The 19,583-nt window shown below is 45.5% G+C and overlaps 2 protein-coding genes across 2 annotated transcripts in view; one reads left to right on the top strand and one right to left on the bottom strand.

The window, feature by feature from the left end:
* Window positions 1-12,932, bottom strand: part of DDAH1 (dimethylarginine dimethylaminohydrolase 1) — a 273,752-nt gene extending 260,820 nt beyond the window's left edge. Inside the window, exon 1 of the mRNA XM_067043351.1 lies at window positions 12,541-12,932. Coding sequence (XP_066899452.1) covers window positions 12,541-12,815 — 275 coding nt within the window. The 5' untranslated portion in view covers window positions 12,816-12,932. The remainder of the gene's footprint in view (window positions 1-12,540) is intronic.
* A 2,267-nt stretch (window positions 12,933-15,199) lies between these two features.
* CCN1 (cellular communication network factor 1) lies at window positions 15,200-18,163 on the top strand. The gene is made up of 5 exons (XM_059061603.2): window positions 15,200-15,549; window positions 15,850-16,063; window positions 16,413-16,769; window positions 16,895-17,106; window positions 17,210-18,163. The coding sequence occupies exons 1-5, from the start codon at window positions 15,487-15,489 to the stop codon at window positions 17,510-17,512; spliced, it is 1,149 nt and encodes a 382-aa protein (XP_058917586.1). The 5' UTR covers window positions 15,200-15,486; the 3' UTR covers window positions 17,513-18,163.
* Window positions 18,164-19,583: the final 1,420 nt, after the last annotated feature.

Genomic DNA, 19,583 nt, shown 5'->3' with positions numbered 1-19,583 from the left:
TTTGACTGCTCAGTATCCCTTAGAAAAGTATTTCTACACAGAATTTTTCAAAGGAGAACCAAAGTTCACTTGCCAAAAATAAGAAGGGCACATAGATCCGCGGAAAAAATTCCTTGTCGGTGAAGACAGAGACATCTTTTATGTTCATCACTATACCTTCTGTGTCAAGTATAGTGTTAAATAGATAGCTCTATGAATGAGATAATTTGATGTAACGATAACGGCTAACCTTTATTGAACACCTAGTATATGCCTTTGTGACAAGCACTGTTCTACAAGATCTGCATAAATTAAATCATTGAATGCTTACAATGAACCTGTGAGATATGTGTTTGTATTTTTCCCATTTGAGAGATGAGGATACTGAAGCGTAGAGAGTCTAGGTATTTCATCCCAAGTCAAAGAGCTCTTAAGTGAGAGAGCCAGAATTCAACATCAAGCACTTTGGGATCTAGAGTTTATGCTTGCAGGGTAAAGAAATGGGTTTTGTAACTCTGCTACAACCATGAGGAATTGGAAGAAACAGCTAAACCTAGTATTAAGGCTTTAATTGTATCCTCTCAAAATTCATATGTGGAAGTCCTAACCCTAGTACCTCATAATGTGACTATATTTAGAAATAGGTCTTTAAAGAGGTAATTAAGTTAAAATGAGATCATTATGGTGTAGTGCAATTAAGGGTAATCCAATATGTCTGGTGTCTTTATAAGAAGAAATGGACACAGACATATACATGTATATATGAATACACAAGGATCACCATCTGAAAGCCAAGGAAAGATGCCTCAGAAGAAACCAACCTTGCTAACTCATTGATCTTGGACTTCTAGCCTCCATAACTGTAAGAAAATAAATTGCTGTTGTTTAAGCCACCTAATCTGTGATCTTTTGTTATGCCAATCCTATCAAACTAATACATTCAGTGTTAAAGTGTAAAATGGAAACCAAGGAAAATGCATTTGGTCCAAACGAGTCAAAATAAACACAACAGTTCAATTCAAGGCAGAAAGTTGCTTCCCTTCCATGGACATGGGTTGACCAGTTATGCAACTGTTGCAAGTTCCCAATTAGGTGGGAGGTGCTGTCAGGACATTCCTTTCAATTTCCCAGACAGCTTCACTCTCAGAGGATCCTTAATGAATACAAAGGCTGAAAAATGTGACTCCACTTAGACTTCATGGAGGGTATATGATTTCTATATCTGTAGATTTTCTTGTCCCCAGGTATTTCCACGTTCTGACTAAAGCCCTTTCTTTACTATACACTCATTCATCAGGTACCTCATATTGTAAAGTAGTTTTTAGTCTAAAAGTTATACTAAAAGAAAATAAGGAGAGGGACTTCCCTCGTGGTCCAGTGGGTAGGACTCCACCCTCCCAATGCAGAGGGCCGGGGTTTGATCCCTGAGCAGGGAACTAGATCCCGCCTGCATGCCACAACTAAGAGTCAGAATGCTGCAACAAAGATCCCACGTGCTGCAACTAAGACCCAGCACAGCCTAATTAATTAATTAATTAATTAATATTTTAAAAAAGAAAATAAGGAGAATATAAAAATCACCTGTAATCCCATTATCCACAGATAAATGCTATTAACAAAGAATGAGTATACATACATATGATCTTTATATAAAAGTGATATCTTGATGTGTATAGAATTTTTTGTCCTGCTTTTGTCCAGCTTTCAATTAACATTGTTTTGAGAGTTTTCCCCCAAGTTATTAAACAGTTTTCAGAAAACATGATTCTAATGGCTTCATCATATTCCTTCCAAGAGATTATGCTATAATTTATTAAATATAAACTCAATACTGGCAAGGATATTGTGAAGCAGGCACTCTCCTAAACTGTTGGTTGAAGTAGAAAATGTTATGACCTTCTAGAAAGCAGTTTGACATTATAGATCAATATCATTAAAAGAATTCGTACCCACTGCTCCAGTAATGAACAGCAAAAGAAAAGTGTAAACCTTCACCTACTCAGTGATGCCATCCTAGACCATCTTCTTTAAATTGCATTCCTGACATTCGATGTTGACTAGTAGATAGACCTCAGTGACATCCTAGGTCATTCAATAGAGACACCAGCAGTCACATCTTAGTAGTAAGCCTGAACTATCTCTTGAGTAAAGGATTATCTAGACCTGCCCTAGGAAAGTATAAGGCTTTGAATGGATCAAGCTGATCTGCATGTAACTTAACGACTTGCCAAAACAAAGCCCCACACTATTTAAAGAAAGAAAAAAAAAAATCCAGAAACTCAACAACATAATATTTTTAACAGCTTCCAAGTAAAAGATTACTAGACATGTCAAGCAGCAGGAAAATGTGATCCAGAATCAGGAGAAAAAGTAATCAATAGAAACAAACCTAGAAATTACAGGGATAATGAGACTAGAAGATAACATTAAAACATCTATTATAACTATGTAGAAGTATTTAAAGTAAAACGTAAACATAGTGAGAAGTGGAAGCTATTTTTAAAAGAATCAAATGGTTTATTTTTGAACTACAATGAACTCAAACTAGAAATAAATAACAGAATGATACCTGGAAAATATACAAATATTTGGATCCTAAATAACACACTAAATAACAAGGAGTCAAAATGAAATAAAGAAGGAAATTAGAAAGTCCTTTGAGGGACTTCCCTAGTGGTCCAGTGGGTAAGGCTCCACATTCCCAGTGCAGGCAGCCCGGGTTTGATCCCTGGTCGGGGAACTAGATCCCACATACATGCTGCAACTAAGAGTCCGCATGCCACAGAGAAGATCCTGCGTGCCCCAACTAAGACCCGGCACAGCCAAAATAAATAAATAAAAAATAAACAAATAAATATTTTAAAAAAGAAAGTCCTTTGCAATGAATGGACATAAAAGTATATATATCAAAATTTGTGGGAGGAAGTTGGAGCATCTATAGGGAAATCTACAAAAGCAGAAACTAACACACCATTGTAAAGCAATTATACTCCAATAAAGATGTTAAAAAAATAATAAAATAAATGCTTATAGTAGAAAGAAAAAAGACCTTAAATCAATGATCTAGGCCTCCATATTAAGAAACTTGACAAATAAGAGAAAACTGAACCCAAAGTAAACAAAAGAAAAGAAATAATGCCAGATGGCACACCACAAACAATGGCGGAATCAAATTAAACAATACTCTAAAATGTTACCAAATGTAATGGGATCCTAGGACACAGTCTTTTTGCCCAATAAGTTCTCCTTTCCTGTCTACTTCCAATGTGGTCCACTGCCTAGGAGAAAGGCTTCAAGTAACTGGGCTTACCTTTAAAACTATATAACAGAAATCCTGGGATTCACTATGCACCATTTCTGATAAGGCCAAGAATATAATCCACACATCCATTACTTATCATCAGAACACCAGAAGATGTAAGATACCTAAAAGGCCACAAATAGACATCAGGAAGCCTGGATTGCTTACCAAAGGGAAGAGGAAAGGCATTCAAAACAAAACTATCCAACCCCTTATTAAGGAGAGGTTATCAGAGGACCCTCCAGGCTCATGCTGATACTATGTCCTAAGCATAGTCGTTTAAACCAAGAAGAGAAAAACATAGCCTGTTCTTTCAAGCTTTGCAGAAGCACTGGATGTTCCAAGAGCAACACCATCCAGTACAATGAGAAGACCTCACCCCTAGTATAGGGCCATGTTCAGACAGGGATCCAGAGCAGTTTTGGTGCACTGCACCCTTGTGAAGGGACACAGTATTTGCACACACACATTATTTACCCATGCTCTTACCACTCTAGACCATGCTGTCCTCAAAGTCAGGGACCACGTCTTAGTCACCTTTATATCCCTAAACCCTAGCATGGTGCAATCATTTAATAAAAGTCCTTTAAAAGGCAAGCGGGAACCCCCCAGAAACCTAAAGGGGTTATAGATAACACCCAATGTGACAGCCTCGAAACTCAGAAAACAAAACAAGCCTCCAGATCCAAGTTGAAACCAAAGAACAGAGGCTTATTACCTCTTTCCTGAGTTCAATTTGATTTTTAAAACATTTAAAAAATGGATTTGTTCCCAGCCTTCAGTGAGCATTTGGGTGGGACTGGGTTTTACCTTAACTAGTCTGCCCATCCTTTTCCCACGGTGTTCTGGAAGAAAGCAGAGAGTGGTGACTCAAAACTTGGCACCATTTTTAGTTCCTATGTGCTGACACCAGTTTGAATTCCAAAAGAGAGACGCTTACAAAGGATGAAAACCTGGATGCCCCGGCCCTAGGATGTGGTTCACATTATAAACTTTCCAACATGATGCCAAATTAGCTGCACGTGGTTCCAGATGGTTAATGCCTAATAAGTGGAGAGGTGACTTCAAGTGGAAATGGTCTCAATTCTCACTCTGTGTCACTTCAGAAGTCTTTCCTGAGCTTACCCCACACCCACCCTCATCCCCTACCTGCTTCTTTGGCCACGGTTTTTCGGATTGCAGGCCCTTGAAAACAGTGTTTGCAGTGTGGCACAACTATGAAAGTAGCCCTTTCTGGCCACATCTCCTGGACTGAGACCCAAGGACTTCTCTATTCAAAATAGCAGAGCAAGGACCTAGAAAATGCAGAAAGCCCAGAGAAAAGAAAGGTGAATGGAGTCCAGGTGAGCTGTGCTAACGAGAAAAGATAATGAATCCACAAGAATGTTATAATTCACCATGTTCTTCTCATTCCATCCCCCCCAACTTTCCCTCCCCCAACACAAGCACGCGCACTCACACACACTTCAGTGCATTTGTCCAATACCCTTTTCACATAGTCCTCTAACTTCTGAGTTTCCACTCCCTTTATAAGTGTTTGCTTTTTTTCTGTATTCTTTTATTGTTACCACCTTGCCTTTATAGAGCTGCAGTATCACTTTAGTGCAGCCTTAGACTGCCATGGAACCTCCCTCTGTCTTTGAAACATAGAATCCTGAAATCATGCCTCCTTCATTATTTCCAGTTAAACTCCACATCCTGAGGAACCTGTCATCTGTCCCTAGAAGGCAGAAATCATGTATATCTAAATCATTTTACATAGTGCCTAGCAAGTAAGCAAATGTAAGTGCAGGCTTAATATCACTATGCCTGTTCTCTAATTATAATGATGATGATAATGACACCATTCACTTTAATTTGCACCTCCTTTTAGAAGCCAGGCTCACCAGTGAGTGGCTCAAAAACTTCAACATCAATGGATCTGAAAGCGCTAAGAAAAGGTAAAAGGGCTGGCTCTATAAAGCAAGGTGGTAACAATAAAAGAAAATAGAAAAACAGCAAACACTCATAAAGGGAGTGGAAACTCAGGCAGTCAGGATGGTGTAGCAGAAATGTAGAAAGGGCACAGGCTTTGGGTCTGGACACAGTCAGACAGGTCTGGGTTAGAATCCTTATTTGGTCGTATTCTAACTGCTTGATCTTGGGCAAGTTGTTTAACTTCTCTGAAGCCCGACTTCCTAGGTTAGAAAGATGTTCAAAAGGCTTGCCTTAGAGGATTTTCTTGAACGTTAGGTGAGATAACCTCTAAGGCATTTGGCTCATGTCAGTTGCCCTGTAAATGTCGGTTCCCTTCCCTCCCACCTCAGAAAGAAGGATCCATAGTGATAATTTCCAACAGCACCCACGGGGATGGTCCTCTCTGTGATTAATGCATTTTCAGAGGCTCATCCTAAGTTTCTCACTTTTAGGTGTTGTCTGTTGTCTCATGAAGATGCCCATGCTCTCTGCAATCACCAGCTTCAAGGGTAACATACATGTTAGTGCCTGTGTATAACTGGGTCTGACCTCTCCCATCCATCAAAAAATACAAACTGAACAAGACCTCACATCTTTAAAGGGGGGGACTCAAAGTTAGATGCCCCTCGTCTGTGCTCCCAGAGCAATTTGGCTACACTGTACATAGAACATAGATCGCTATATTGTATTATTTATTTAAGCATCTGGATCTCCCCTAGGCTACGAGAGCCACAATGGCAAAGTCTAAATAAATATTATTTCTCTTTGCATTGCCACCTAGCATGAAGCCTGTCATTCATAGCATATTTATAGGATTGAACTGAACCATCATATCCTGGATCTGCGGTGCTTTGGTATATAATCCAAACTTTATAATTCCCCCAGCAGCATTTCCCAGAGCCTCAGAAGGTTCAAGCATTGAACACATATTGTCTTTTTCCTTTTAAGAATTGACTGCTTAGGTGATCAAAAGGAACAAACTTGCAGTTATAAAAGAATATAAAATAAATAAATCCTGGGGATGTAACGTACAGCATGGCTAATAATACTGTATTGTATATTTGAAAGGTGCTAGGAGAGTAGATCTCAAAAGTTCTACTCACCAAAAAAACAAAACAAAACAAAACAAAAACTGTAACTATGTGAGGTGATGGATGTGAACTAGACTTACTGTGGTGATCATTTCCCAATATACACATACATTGAATCATTATTTGTACACGTAAAACGAATATAATGTTGTACGTCAATTATATCTCAATTTTTTAAAAAGTTAGAAGCAAGTACCAAAAAGAAGAACTGAGTGTTTAAAAATAGCTTTGTTTTTCTTTTGAAAGCTAAAACCTAATTAAAGGAGAGGGGATAAAAAATAAGTCAGAGAAACGTCTGGGACTAGCCTCAAATTGCTCCATGCTTTTTATTTTTTTTTTGCCATAACCTTGGGCACCACACCCATGCCCACATCCAAGGCTCAGGGACACCTTGCACAAGGTGCACAGAGGGAATGCTCGGTGGGTGCCTGGAGGGCTCCATGCTGAGCAGCTGTGATATGAGGGTGACCATGGGTCATGGGCGGTAGCAACACCATCTGCCTCAGGTAATAAAGTCAATGGTGAGGGCTTCCCTGGTGGCGCAGTGGTTGGGAGTCTGCCTGACGATGAGGGGGACACGGGTTGGTGCCCCGGTCTGGGAGGATCCCACATGCCGCGGAGCGGCTGGGCCTGTGAGCCATGGCCGCTGAGCCTGCGCGTCCGGAGCCTGTGCCCCACAGCGGGAGAGGCCACAACAGTGAGAGGCCCGTGTACCGCAAAAAATAAAAAGTCAGTGGTGATGACTAAGTTAGGCTAGAAGTATCTCTCCATCTCTGGGTTCCTCCTCTGCTCTGACACATCTCTTTCTCTTCAGAGAAAACAGGAACAAGATCAGGCAAGGGTCCCTGAGGAGGAAACCCTCTTTTATTATTTGACTCATTCATTACCAGATTCTCCTGAAGTAAGTGGGGTCCACAATGACTGAAAATACAAATAAGCTCACATTTCGAAAAATATTTAAGTGAGGAATCCTCAATCAGTTTTTAAGGGGAAGTCAAGAAGTTGGGGGCAAGTGCTTAGACTTTAAGGCGGATTTCATGGAGGGCAAATACCATGTTCTTCTTCAAAAGAATGGTCTTTGGAGACAGACACTCTGCTCTACCTTAACATCCTATATATATATATATATATATATATATATATATATATATATGAACTGCTTAGCCTTTGGTAGGCAAAACCCAGTCCCCATAGACATGGCGATCCCCATGGCTCCCAAACACTGAGACCAAGTGTCAGCTGGCACTAATCCTCAGGTGTGGTATTTTGTATCTCGCTGATCTGTGGAGCACTTGAGTACATGACCCTGAGTTGGAACAACCCCATTATCTTACAGATGAGGAAACCAAGGCAAAACCTCACATGGCTCAACACTGCTTGTAGGCAAAGTTGCAATTCCATGACAGGCAAGGCCTTTTGAGTGCTTTCTTAGATGACTGCTGGAGCCCCAGTGCAAGCCAGGATCCTGGCCTGGGTGGATCTTATAAATCACATCAGCTATATACCATTTATCAAATGATTTTTAAACTAGAGTTCATCAAGTTTTTTCATCTAGTCTAAAGAATACAGAATATTTTCTAGAGAATAAGTCTAGCTCATTCTATGCTAATTGTAGTAAAAAAAAAAGTAAAGGTAACTGTAGTGCTTGCTGTGGAAATAATTATAATTTATTAAGTTCTTACTATATGCTAAGCCTCCTGCTGAGTATTAAACATGTCTTATGTCTTCTTTCACATAATCAGCCCAACCGCCAGAATCCTCCTTTACACTTAATCCTCGGTCCTGCAAAATTTGGCATGAATAAATGGCTTCAGGGCTTCCCTGGTGGCGCAGTGGTTGAGAATCTGCCTGCCTATGCAGGAGACACGGGTTCGTGCCCGGGTCCAGGAAGATCCCACATGCCGCGGAGCGGCTGGGCCCATGAGCCATGGCCTCTGAGCCTGCGCGTCGGGAGCCTGTGCTCCGCAACGGGAGAGGCCACAGCAGTGAGAGGCCCGCGTACCACAAAAAAAATAAAAAATAAAAAAAAATAAATGGCTTCAGTCTCTCTGTAGGATCTATCTGTGTGCTCATGTACTGTGCCCAGATCAAATCCTTTCTAGATGCTGAATGTGGTATGTGTGGTTTTAAGTGGGCAGTTAAGAGACAGGTATCTCTGGAAATAAAACCCAGAAGAGGTGAAGGTTAATTCTTAATCCCTAAATCTGGAACCAACCCATTGGATAGTGATATAATTAATATATTTCATATTGCTCAAGCATGTCTAGAAGATAGATTGCAGGGCAGAGTGGGTGAGGTGACTTCCAGTCCATTCCTTTGAAATGTTTCTGTATTATCACAAAACAAGAAGTTCTGTAAGGTAAAGGGGCTAGAAATGCCTGGCTCCCTATGGACAGATGCCTGGTGGAGGAAATAAACAGATATAGCTCCCATTGGATACGAATGCCCTAAAAAAATTGTTTCCTAGCATGTTGCCAAAGGAGTGCCTGCTGCTTACAACATAAAGTCAAGGGGAGAAGTAAGAGGGAGACTGAGTGGTGTTTGGGGAGTGTGGAGAGTAGAAAATAAGACACTGATTCCAATTTTGTTGATAAAGTATAAACTCTTACAACTGAGTCAAGTGACAGCCTTGATTTTTTTTTTTTTTTTTTTTTTTTTTCGGTATGCGGGCCTCTCACTGTTGTGGCCTCTCTCATTGCGGAGCACAGGCTCCGGAAGCGCAGGCTCAGCGGCCATGGCTCATGGGCCCAGCCGCTCCGCAGCATGTGGGATCTTCCCGGACCGGGGCACGAACCCACGTGCCCCTGCATCGGCAGGCAGACTCTCAACCACTGCGCCACCAGGGAAGCCCGACAGCCTTGATTCTTAAACAAATGAAAATCTAGTCAAACTGACAATTAAATGGAGCCCATGGTGCTATTAACATTTCACTGAGAGGCTGAGAGTTACAGAATGCCAGAGCAGGACAGGTTCTTAGAGACATTCAGTCTGGAGGTCACAACTTGCACCTCCCTCACACTGTCTTCTTTGGTTTTCCCAGGATTAACTTTGATGGCATTTTAACATTGTTCTAATTAATTACCAGCATTTTAAAAAGTAAAAGCCTTCACCCAAAGATCCAGATCTCTTTAAAAACTGAGAAAACAAGCAAACACTGGACCTACATTTTCACCTATCAACCACTTAGCCCCCACTGCACGCCACCCCCCATAGAGTCCACATTATCCGCGTGGTTCCCACAGGCTGAGGCCAGTGTGAGCTGGCAAAAATCCTTGGAATGGCATTTTGTTTACCTGGCTGATCCCTGTGAGTGCTTCAGTGCCTATCCCCTGAGGTGGGGCAACCCCATTATCTTATAAATGAGGAAACCAAGGGCTCACCACTGGCTGTAGACAGAGTCCCGATGCCACGGGCAAGGCCATTTGCAGAAGATCCCAGCTAACCTCTCTTGCCAGTTCCCCAAAGGGATTCTATGGTCAAGCCTCACTAGCGGGTCCTCATTATGCATGGTCAAGGCTCTGTTCCCTCTGTCTCAATTATTTTTCCGTGTAGCAGATTCTTGCTCATCCTTACAGACTCAGAGTAGTTCCATTTTCACTCCCCAGGGCCAAAGGTGTCCACACAGCACTTTGTACTCACTTCAGGAACAGACTGTAAAGTCCTTTGGGGAAGGTCAATGTTAAAGTCCTCTTTTTTATGTCACCAGTGCCTACCATGGTACCAGAACATATCATGAGATCAGAATAAATCTGGGGTTCAAAGAGGATAAACAATTTGTCCTCAGATACATAGATAATTATAACATATAGTTAGAAAAAACAAGTTAACAGTAGGTTGGGTCCATAAGGAACACTCAGACTGATAAACTATCAAGTAAGTGACACTGAAACCCACCTCAGTGACAAATGTAGTTCCTACCAGGCCAAGCCTTATTCTGGAAGTAGGGACTGCCTGATCAATGTGGCTTATAAGGTATCAGAAGGACCCCAAAGGCCAAGATATCTTCCCCACCCTCTGCCAAGGTGTCTAAAAGTCCACTATGTAAACTTATTTGCGTTAAGGCTTTTTCTGTTGAAATGCAACACTCCTTTCCCCCTCTTCCCCAAGAGCCAGTACATTAGGCAATTCTTAGAGGTTCACACAGCTTCAGTTAACGTCTCAACTACTTTTCTACCTGATGCATTTATCCTGAAACATCTGGGTAAGCTGTGATAGAGTTAAATAAAGGTTAAGTTCCAGAAGAAGGGACAGGCCTGAATGTCTAAAGTAAGAGATGGGGAGTAGGCACAGTGGTTAAGGGCAAGGCCTGCTGGGACCAAGATGCCTGGGTTCAGTTCTGCTACCTGCTAGGTGAGTGCCCTTTGGCTGGACATTTACCCTCTGTGCCTCCATTTCTTCATTTAGATAGAAAATGGTGTTAACCAGAGGATCTGCCTCAATGGGGCACTGGAGAATGAAATAAGTCAATAAATAGCAGGCATTGAAAACTGTGCCTGACACAGAGTGAGCCCTATACAAGCGTTGGCTTCTGTTATCAAGAGAGGATGGCGTGAAATTTAGCCCCGAAAGGGACTGCTCCAGTTTTACTACCTGCTGTCTCCTTTCCCAATTTATTGATGAAGGATACCAGGCCCAGAGAGGATGTGCAGTTTACTGAAGACTGCAGGCTAGTAGATGGCAGAGCTAGGGCTTCCTATCCAGGGGTTCTGCCCCCACGGAACTTACTAATGAGGAAGGGAGGAAGGGATGTGGGAGACCAAGAGAAACCAAGAGGGAGCTCCAGCCTCTCTCCCTTCTAGAGATAACGGGATCCAGGCCCTTGGGGACTTCTCCCCAAAGTCATTTCCACGTCCCCGCTCTCAGGTGGGCTTGATGTCTGAACGAACGCCACGCTCCGACAACGCACACACAGCCCCGCACCTGGGCGTACCCTCCAAGTCTGGCACAGCGCGGCAACCCTCTGCCCCGTTGGGAGGACAAGTCAACAGCGGGATGGACGGGAAAAGTGACACAATCGGGCCGGCGCCCTCCCCGCTAGCCACCCACGCAGCCCAGGGCGGGCCGGGCCCTCTCAGGGGTGCGGGCTCGGGCCGGGCGCCCGCGGTCTCCCCGGCACGCGCTCATCCGCACGCCAGCCACGCCTGCGGCCGGGTGGCCCGAGGAGTGGGCGCGGGCACTTTTCAGCAGCTCGGCGGCCGCGCCGTCGCTAGGCCTTCTCCTAGGGCCGCCGCCGCCGCACCCCGGAGCTGGATGACGGAGTCTTGAAAGACTTTCACCAAATATGGGCTGGGGCTGGAAACGTCCTGCGCCGCGCGCCGCCGGAAACCTCTAGTCCTGGCCACCGCGGCGACTCCGGGAGCGCGGGCCGGGCAGCCGGCAGGGGGCGGCGGGCAGCAGGCGGCCGGGCGCGTCCCGGTGCTCGGGCACCGGATCTCTCCCCATCCCCCCTGCCCGCCGTCCCCAGGGGTCCCTGGGGCTGCTGAGGCCTTCCCAGCGCCACTGCCACCCAGTTCCCGCCGCCATCCCGGCTCTCTCCGGCCCTCCCTGCAGTCACTCGGGGTGGGGTGGGGCTTGGGGGAGCGGAGAGCAATAGGATGGCGCAGGGCGCCACCTTAAAGTTGGCCTTTCGCTGTCACAGTAAGTTGTGCTGTTCCTTAAGGTGGCTATAAAAGGTGGAGTTGTGAGACGGCCGAGTACCTCTGAGGACAAACGCACGCACACACACGGCTATTACAGGCACTGCCGCCGTCCAAGGCAATGTTTCTCAGGGTGTGAATCCCTGAACAAACAGCCTCAGCATCACCTCTGGACTTCTTAGAAATGTAACTAATAAGAAATTTGGGGGTGGGGCCAGTGGGGTCAGTCGTTTAACCAGCCCTCCGGGTAAGTCTGATGCGGGCCACAGTTTGAGAACCACTGGTCTAGGGCTAGGAAACCGGAGTCGCCAGATTTAGGGTGATTATTATTCTCAGTTGCCGCCAGACAGTGAGCCCTTCTTTTGGTGACCTAAAATTCCCTGGCATCAGTGCGCGAGAGACGTTCCCATCGCTCAGTCCAAAGCCAGGAGCTGAGAAGACAAGCAGCCCCTTCTCCGTGCCTTGCAGCCCAAGGAAACAAGGCGGCCCCTTATTCCCTCCTGGGGCTCCCAGAGAGGGAGGGAGGGAGGAAAGAGAGCAAAAGAGCCATGCAGAATTAGCACCGGAAGACACTTACCCGTGAACGTTTGCACATTTACCCTTCAATCTGTCAACGTGAACTGATCTGCAGCTCTCAGCAGAGGAGGGGAGAAGGCGATGGGACATCTGGGGTTTCTGGACCTTCTTTGAGCAGGACTTGAGGAGCTGCTGTTCCTCTTGTCTGAGGCTGTCGTTTACTAGCAGTCTCACCAGGACATAGTATACGGAAAGGCTGTGTACACAGGTTACTCCCGTCTCTCCGGCTCCCCAACGTCCTGGCCCTGTTTGCTGCAGCTTCCCACCCCCTCCCATCACACACCCCCTGCTTTAAATGGGCAGCTGACGGTGAGGTTCTGTCAGTTTCTCCTCTGGGGCAAACTTTTCCTCCAAGATTCCCCAGATGAAGTCCAGAAGCAAACGCACACAACCCTTGTTAGAAAACTTTAATCTGATTTTTAAAGGAATCTCTGGAATGGTGTGTTTTTGAATGCTGTGCAGCAGACTGAGTCTCTTTGAACCCCCTCCTCCACATACACACACGTGCACACACACACACACACACACACACGCACAACTTCCATAAAGGAGCAAGGTGTATACACAAGCCAGTTGGATCATCCACTGTAACTTTATTTTAGATTATGATAGACAGATTGCGTGAAAAACAAGGAATTCCAAAGAATTTCCTGCTCTGGGAACAGAAGTTAAGTCTATATTTAACAACATTTGAAGCTGTCAAGAATGCTTTGTGGTTGGATAACAGAGGCAGAAAAATGTTAAAAACGCAGGCTACTGCTATACCCAAATATGGAAATATTGTTACGTCTGGTGTCTGATTCACCATCTGGAAATACTTACAACCATGAAGTCAAATAGAAGAGACGCCACAACAGAAGCCAGGAACGCTCCTCTCCATTCCCTCTTCGCCACCTCCTCCCACCCTGTACTGTACCTACTCACCCCATCCCCAGTCACTTCACTAAGAAGGAAACAGTAACGAAAGCTGAACACAGGAACACAACAAAAACGTTTTCTAAATAATAACTGATGAATTGGCTTGGGCAGGATGCAGGGCCCAGAACACCTGACAGTCTATTGTCTTGAAAAGTAAGATCCCCACCCCACATCCCTGCAACAAAACCTGACATCCTGCTCCCTCTAGTAAAAGCTTCTTAGACTTCTGGAAGAGCACTTTTGAATGAATGAAACTTAACTCTTTCCTGCCACAGTTCTCTCCATTGGCGAGTGTTTTCATTGCAATAGCTTCTTATTGTGTTCACTAGAGTCATTCACAGAAAAGTCACACTGAAGGCCTTCTTAAGCAAGACTTCTCAGTCATTTAGACTGAACAGCCTAAACATCGCAAAGGACAAGGATTTCTCCCAGAGCACATATAAAAGGGAAACTAGCATAATTACTGTGTATGTTTTTATGAAAGTTACACAAGAAGATAGTTTTTTAAACTTTGAGGGAACATTTGTCCATCACACTAAGGGTATTTTAAGTTCAAGTAACTTGATTTGTAGGTCTTCTACTGAATGTGTTGCTGGTAGAATAGGACCTTAAAATTGCTTTTTTTTAAAACTGCAGAATATTCCATCCTAAATCTCTTACTTCTCTGTACTTAGCGAGCAAAGCACTGCAATTCACTTGAAATGGGAGCCTTCTAAATGGTCCCAAGGAAAGGAGTTTAAAAGTCCCGCAAAACTTTCAGCGTCAAGGAGTCTGCTTTTTCCAGACATCCACTGGGCACAATGGTGCTGGAATCTGGTTTGTTTTTGCAGTATATACAGGTGATGATCTCAGTACAAATCACTCCACGGTGGTCCCCTCCGCTTCTGTCTGGCTGCTTAGTTAGCGTCGCCTCCCGCCCGCGGAGGGAGGCTGGAAGGGCTTACCCAGCCTCCCGCATCCGCGAGGAAGTGTAAGTCCGCCTCCCAGAGAGCTCCCTGCGTTCGTTTCCTCTCGGACTTCCAACCCAGGCAGTGGGCTGGAACTAAAGTGGGAACCTCCAAAAACAAACAAGTACGACATACGAAAAAGCGGAGGGGGGTGGGGTGGTTGGCGGACGGGGGAAGACCTCTGCCTGGGAATCTGCCAGACGATGGGGGAAGTTGATTTTTTTTCCCCTTCTCATTCATAAATGCCACCTCGGGTATTAATTTGCAATACACTTCACTTGTCCAATAAACACCATGCCAAAGATTTGGGACTTGATCCGAGCACGCTTCTATGAAGTCCTCAGATAGATTGCTGGCTCCCAGACACTCTCCCTCCCCGTTCGCCTCTCTCAATAGATAACCTGACTCTCACCTTCGCTGTAAACAAGCAAACAGCTCGCTGCCTTCCTGGGTGAGGGGTTCCAAGGCTGCCCGGTCAACTCGGCATCACCAAACAAAACGACTTTTGTTCCTCCCTCCAGGTCCTCCCACCCTCCCAGTCCAGGCAAAGTTCTGAACTCGCCCCCCTCGGCCCTTCCACCATCATCACCACCATCACTCCAAGAAGAGCCCTCCCCAATAGAAGTCGTTATTTAAAGTGGAAAAAACGGAAGATTGTTTTCTTGACGGGTCCAGGACAAAAAAAAAAAAAAAAAAAGTGCAGCGGAGCCAGGGGAGGCGCTTGGCAGGAGCCCGCGCCAACCAGCATTCCTGAGATGTTTGAGAATTCTGGAACGCGCAGACAGAGCCGACGTCACTGCAACACGCGGCGCCGCGGCCGGCCCGTATAAAAGGCGGGCTCTGGGCGCTGGGGCAGACCGCGAGCGAGAGCGCCCCCGAGTAGCATCCGCGCCTTCCGTTCTTCCCCGGCAAGGACCTCGAGAGAAGGACGCCCGCAGCCCGCTCGCCTGCCTGGCTCTCGCCTCCCTGCCGCCCGGCCCACCGCCCGGCCCATCGCCCCAGCCGCGCCGGCCCGGCCGCTACGCACCGGTGTGTTGGCGTCTTTGCCTCCGCGCCCTCCCGGACCCCTCCTGCGCGCCACGATGAGCTCCAGCACCGCCAGGACGCTCGCCCTCGCCGTCACCCTTCTCCACTTGGCCAGGCTGGTGAGTTCTTTGGCCACCGCTTCCCCGTCCGCTCTAGCAGCCCCTTCGCCTTTCCCCAGATGGCCCGCGGCCGGAAAAGCTAGACTCAGAAGTTCGGCGGGGCGTTTCGGGGGAGCTCTTTCTTTAAGCCCGCCCTGAAGACGTGCCGGGGGCCCTCCCGGCGTACGCAGCCGCCCGGGGTGGCCGGGCTGGACGGGATCAGAGACCCCCTGCCGCCCGGGTCAGACACCCCCGTCCCTTCCCGGGGCGTCCCTCCTGCGCACCGCGCCGAGCCTCACACGTGTCCTCTCCCCCTTCCAGGCTCTCTCCACCTGCCCCGCCGCCTGCCACTGCCCCCTGGAGGCGCCCAAGTGCGCCCCGGGAGTCGGGCTGGTCCGGGACGCCTGCGGCTGCTGTAAGGTCTGCGCCAAGCAGCTCAACGAGGACTGCAGCAAAACGCAGCCCTGCGACCACACCAAGGGGCTGGAATGCAACTTCGGCGCCAGCTCCACCGCTCTGAAGGGGATCTGCAGAGGTAAGATGCTTGTGGTTTGGCCCCTTTAAAAAAAGAATAGTCCCCGTAGTCCAGAAGTTTAGTAATTTTGCGACCATGTATGGTGATGCTTTGTTGTTGGTAGCTTGGCAGAAAGGCACATGATTTCAGCAGTCTGGAATGCAATTCAGTGTGTCTGGGCCCAACGAAAAGCGCATACGGAAAAGTGATTCCTGACTAACTTATTGTTCTGCTCTTGAGTCTCCGGGGAATCGTAGGAAACTTTACCATCAATTGAATTTAGCAGCAGAAAATATGTCTGAGTTTCAGGCCGTCGTACGGAATTTTAACTTTATTCTCTTCTCCCTCTCTTTTTTGGTGCTCTTTGCAGCTCAGTCAGAGGGCAGACCCTGTGAATATAACTCCAGAATCTACCAGAATGGGGAAAGTTTCCAGCCCAACTGTAAACATCAGTGCACATGTATTGACGGCGCCGTGGGCTGCATTCCTCTGTGTCCCCAAGAACTCTCTCTCCCCAGCTTGGGCTGTCCCAACCCCCGGCTGGTCAAAGTTACCGGGCAGTGCTGTGAGGAGTGGGTCTGCGACGAGGATGGTGCCAAGGACACCATGGACGACAGGGACGGCCTCCTGGGCAAGGAGCTGGCCTTCGATGCCTCGGAGGTGGAGTTAACAAGAAACAATGAATTAATTGCAATTGGAAAAGGAGGCTCCCTGAAGCGGCTCCCTGGTAAGTGAAGACTGAGACATTGTACTGAAACCCATTCCTAGTTTGAAACTTCAGAGAAATGAGAACCTGAATCTGTTTGTGTCGGTATGCCTCTGAGGAATCTTCCCTCTTGTTTGTCCCTCTAGTTTTTGGAATGGAACCTCGCATTCTGTACAGCCCTTCTTCACATGGCCAGAAATGTATCATCCAAACGACTTCGTGGTCCCAGTGCTCAAAAACCTGTGGAACTGGTATCTCCACACGCGTTACCAATGACAACCCTGAATGCCGCCTGCTGAAAGAAACCCGGATCTGTGAAGTGCGGCCTTGTGGACAGCCGGTGTACAGCAGCCTGAAAGTAAGTGCCTGCGGAGCCGTGTAGACTGGTCCCCTGGGTGAGATGGGAACCTCTCTTCCAAGAAAGAGAAACACTAACTTCCCTTCTCTTCTCTTTCTTACAGAAGGGCAAGAAATGTAGCAAGACCAAGAAATCCCCCGAACCGGTCAAGTTTACTTACGCTGGATGTTCGAGTATGAAGAAATACCGGCCCAAGTACTGCGGTTCCTGCGTGGACGGCCGCTGCTGCACACCTCAGCAGACCAGGACTGTGAAGATGCGGTTCCGCTGCGAAGATGGGGAGACGTTTTCCAAGAACGTCATGATGATACAGTCCTGCAGATGCAACTACAACTGCCCGCATGCCAACGAGGCAGCCTTTCCCTTCTACAGACTGTTCAATGACATTCACAAATTTAGGGACTAAATGCTACCTGGGTTTTCCGGCACGAGGGTGGACAAAGTGGGGAGAGAAGAGTGTCAGCATCACGGAGGCGTGGGTGGGGGCGGCGGGCTGAAGGGACTCACTGTAGAAGGGATGCACTGCTCATTCTTGAGTAGTATTAAGGTATTTCGAAACTGCCAGGCGTGCTGGTGCACATGGACACTAATGCAGCCGCGATTGGAGAATACTTTGCTTCATAATATTGGAGCACGTGTTACTGCTTCATTTTGGAGCTTGTGGTGTTGATGACGTTCTGTTTTCTGTTTGTAAATTATTTGGTAAGCGTATTTTTCTCTAGGCTTTTTCCATTTCGGTTTTACAATTGTAAAAGGTAATAAGATTAGTTGGACATTTAAAGACTCCATCCTTTGACAGAAGTAAATGGGAGGGGGGGTCCATCCCTTCCAGAAGGTGACACTCTGTGAGTGTCCACGAGAGGCAGCTATCTGCACTCTAAATTGCAAACAGAAATCAGGTGTTTTAAGACTGAATGTTTTTATTTATCAAAATGTAGCTTCTGGGGAGGGAGGGGAAATGTAATACTGGAATAATTTGTAAATGATTTTAATTTTATATTCAGTGAAAAGAATTTATTTATGGAATTAATCATTTAATAAAGAAATATTTACCTAATATCTGAGTTTATGGCATTCAGTATTTTTAGAGGATGTTCAAAACCATTGGGGACAATCTAGCTTATGCATTCAATCATTGAAACAGGATTAACTGAGTACCTACTTTGTACCAGGAACTGTTCCAGGTGCTTGGGATAGAGCAGGGAACTAACCTCTAAAAATCTAACAATGATTGCTTTTATATCTTCAGTATAAAAAAATCTTGGAATTTAGAGTAATCTGTTTTAAAAACATGTATTGAACACCAGGCATTGTACAAAGCACAAGAAGGAATCTGAAGCTAAGTTTGTGATTTAAATAATAATGCTTTATTTTCATAAGAATTCAAAGCCTAAGGGTCTCCATCACCCAAGCTCTTTGAGGTGGGTATAGTAGAGTCATTTATCATTTTAATCAGTAGGTAATTGTGCAGGTCCCTTCGGTAGAGGAAACTTTAATGAAAACAGTCCATAACTCAGGCTGCCCACCTCGAAATCCATGGGCAAGATTAAGCATGGTTGGATAATGTGATATAAGGTCACTTGTTTATAACTTTATATTTTTCTAATATTGTTCCTAAAACTTGGGAGAATGACTTAAAAATTCACCCATGGTTGGGATCAGAGAAAAAATCTTGGAATCTATAGGAGTCAGTTTGTTTTCACTGAATGAGCTTGAAGCAATGACTTGTGTTAATCCTAATAAGCTGATGATTAGGTAAACATACTGTTAAATGCAAAGGAATGCAAGGAATTTCAAGTACTTTTCCAATAGCATGAGGACCACGCTACCCCACCCCCTTTCCTTTTTAAAATATAAGTTATATTGAGGCGGAGGGAGCAATTAGATTGAATTGGCTATCTAGAAGGTCAGAGGCTAGAAGCAGAGCTTGCCTAAAAGGACCCGAATCCTAGGTCTAGGAGAGGTTGAGAAGGCTGTGTTAATGTTTGTGAAAATGCTGGTAGCTGGTTTTAGAAGAATCTACATCTTTAGAAAGCACTGACAATAAACCTTTTATAGAGAGAAGTTTTCCTTTCATCAACCCTCTTGGATCCTGTTCAAATCCATAGTGAAATATTTCAGTCTGCACTTTGTTAAGAGAGTACTTGAATTTTTAGGCAATAAGAGAAAGTGCTTTAAAAGGGGAGGAGGGGGACTGCTTCTGGGATCCTATAAGAGTGAGTTTTCAAAATAGTTTAATATTGATGCTCCGTTAAGACCTACAGAAAAGCACTGCCTAAGCACCTGTTTTAGAGCCTTACTGAAATGCACAAAGTTTCATGTAAATGGGATAGTAAAATCTATAGGCAAAGGCCTTCACTCTTCTGATTCTGACAATATCTTGCCTGAAATATTACAACTGTGCCTACTGAGTAGTCAGTTTTTCCTGCCCGAGGCATTCAAATTTTAAGGTATTTGGAAATTTAAACACCACCTGG

The sequence above is a fragment of the Kogia breviceps genome, chromosome 1 (genome assembly GCF_026419965.1).
Source record: "Kogia breviceps isolate mKogBre1 chromosome 1, mKogBre1 haplotype 1, whole genome shotgun sequence".
Classification (NCBI taxonomy): Eukaryota; Metazoa; Chordata; class Mammalia; order Artiodactyla; family Physeteridae; genus Kogia; species Kogia breviceps.
This window is presented reverse-complemented; position numbering and strand designations above follow the sequence as displayed.

What these genes read in the sequence shown, in the direction of transcription:
- CCN1 (XM_059061603.2), top strand. Translation starts at nt 15,487, where the DNA reads ATGAGCTCCAGCACCGCCAGGACGCTCGCCCTCGCCGTCACCCTTCTC. An exon ending in TTCTCCACTTGGCCAGGCTG is followed by an intron (nt 15,550 to 15,849) that starts GTGAGTTCTTTG and finishes TCCCCCTTCCAG; the next exon opens with GCTCTCTCCACCTGCCCCGC. An exon ending in CTCCCTGAAGCGGCTCCCTG is followed by an intron (nt 16,770 to 16,894) that starts GTAAGTGAAGAC and finishes TTGTCCCTCTAG; the next exon opens with TTTTTGGAATGGAACCTCGC.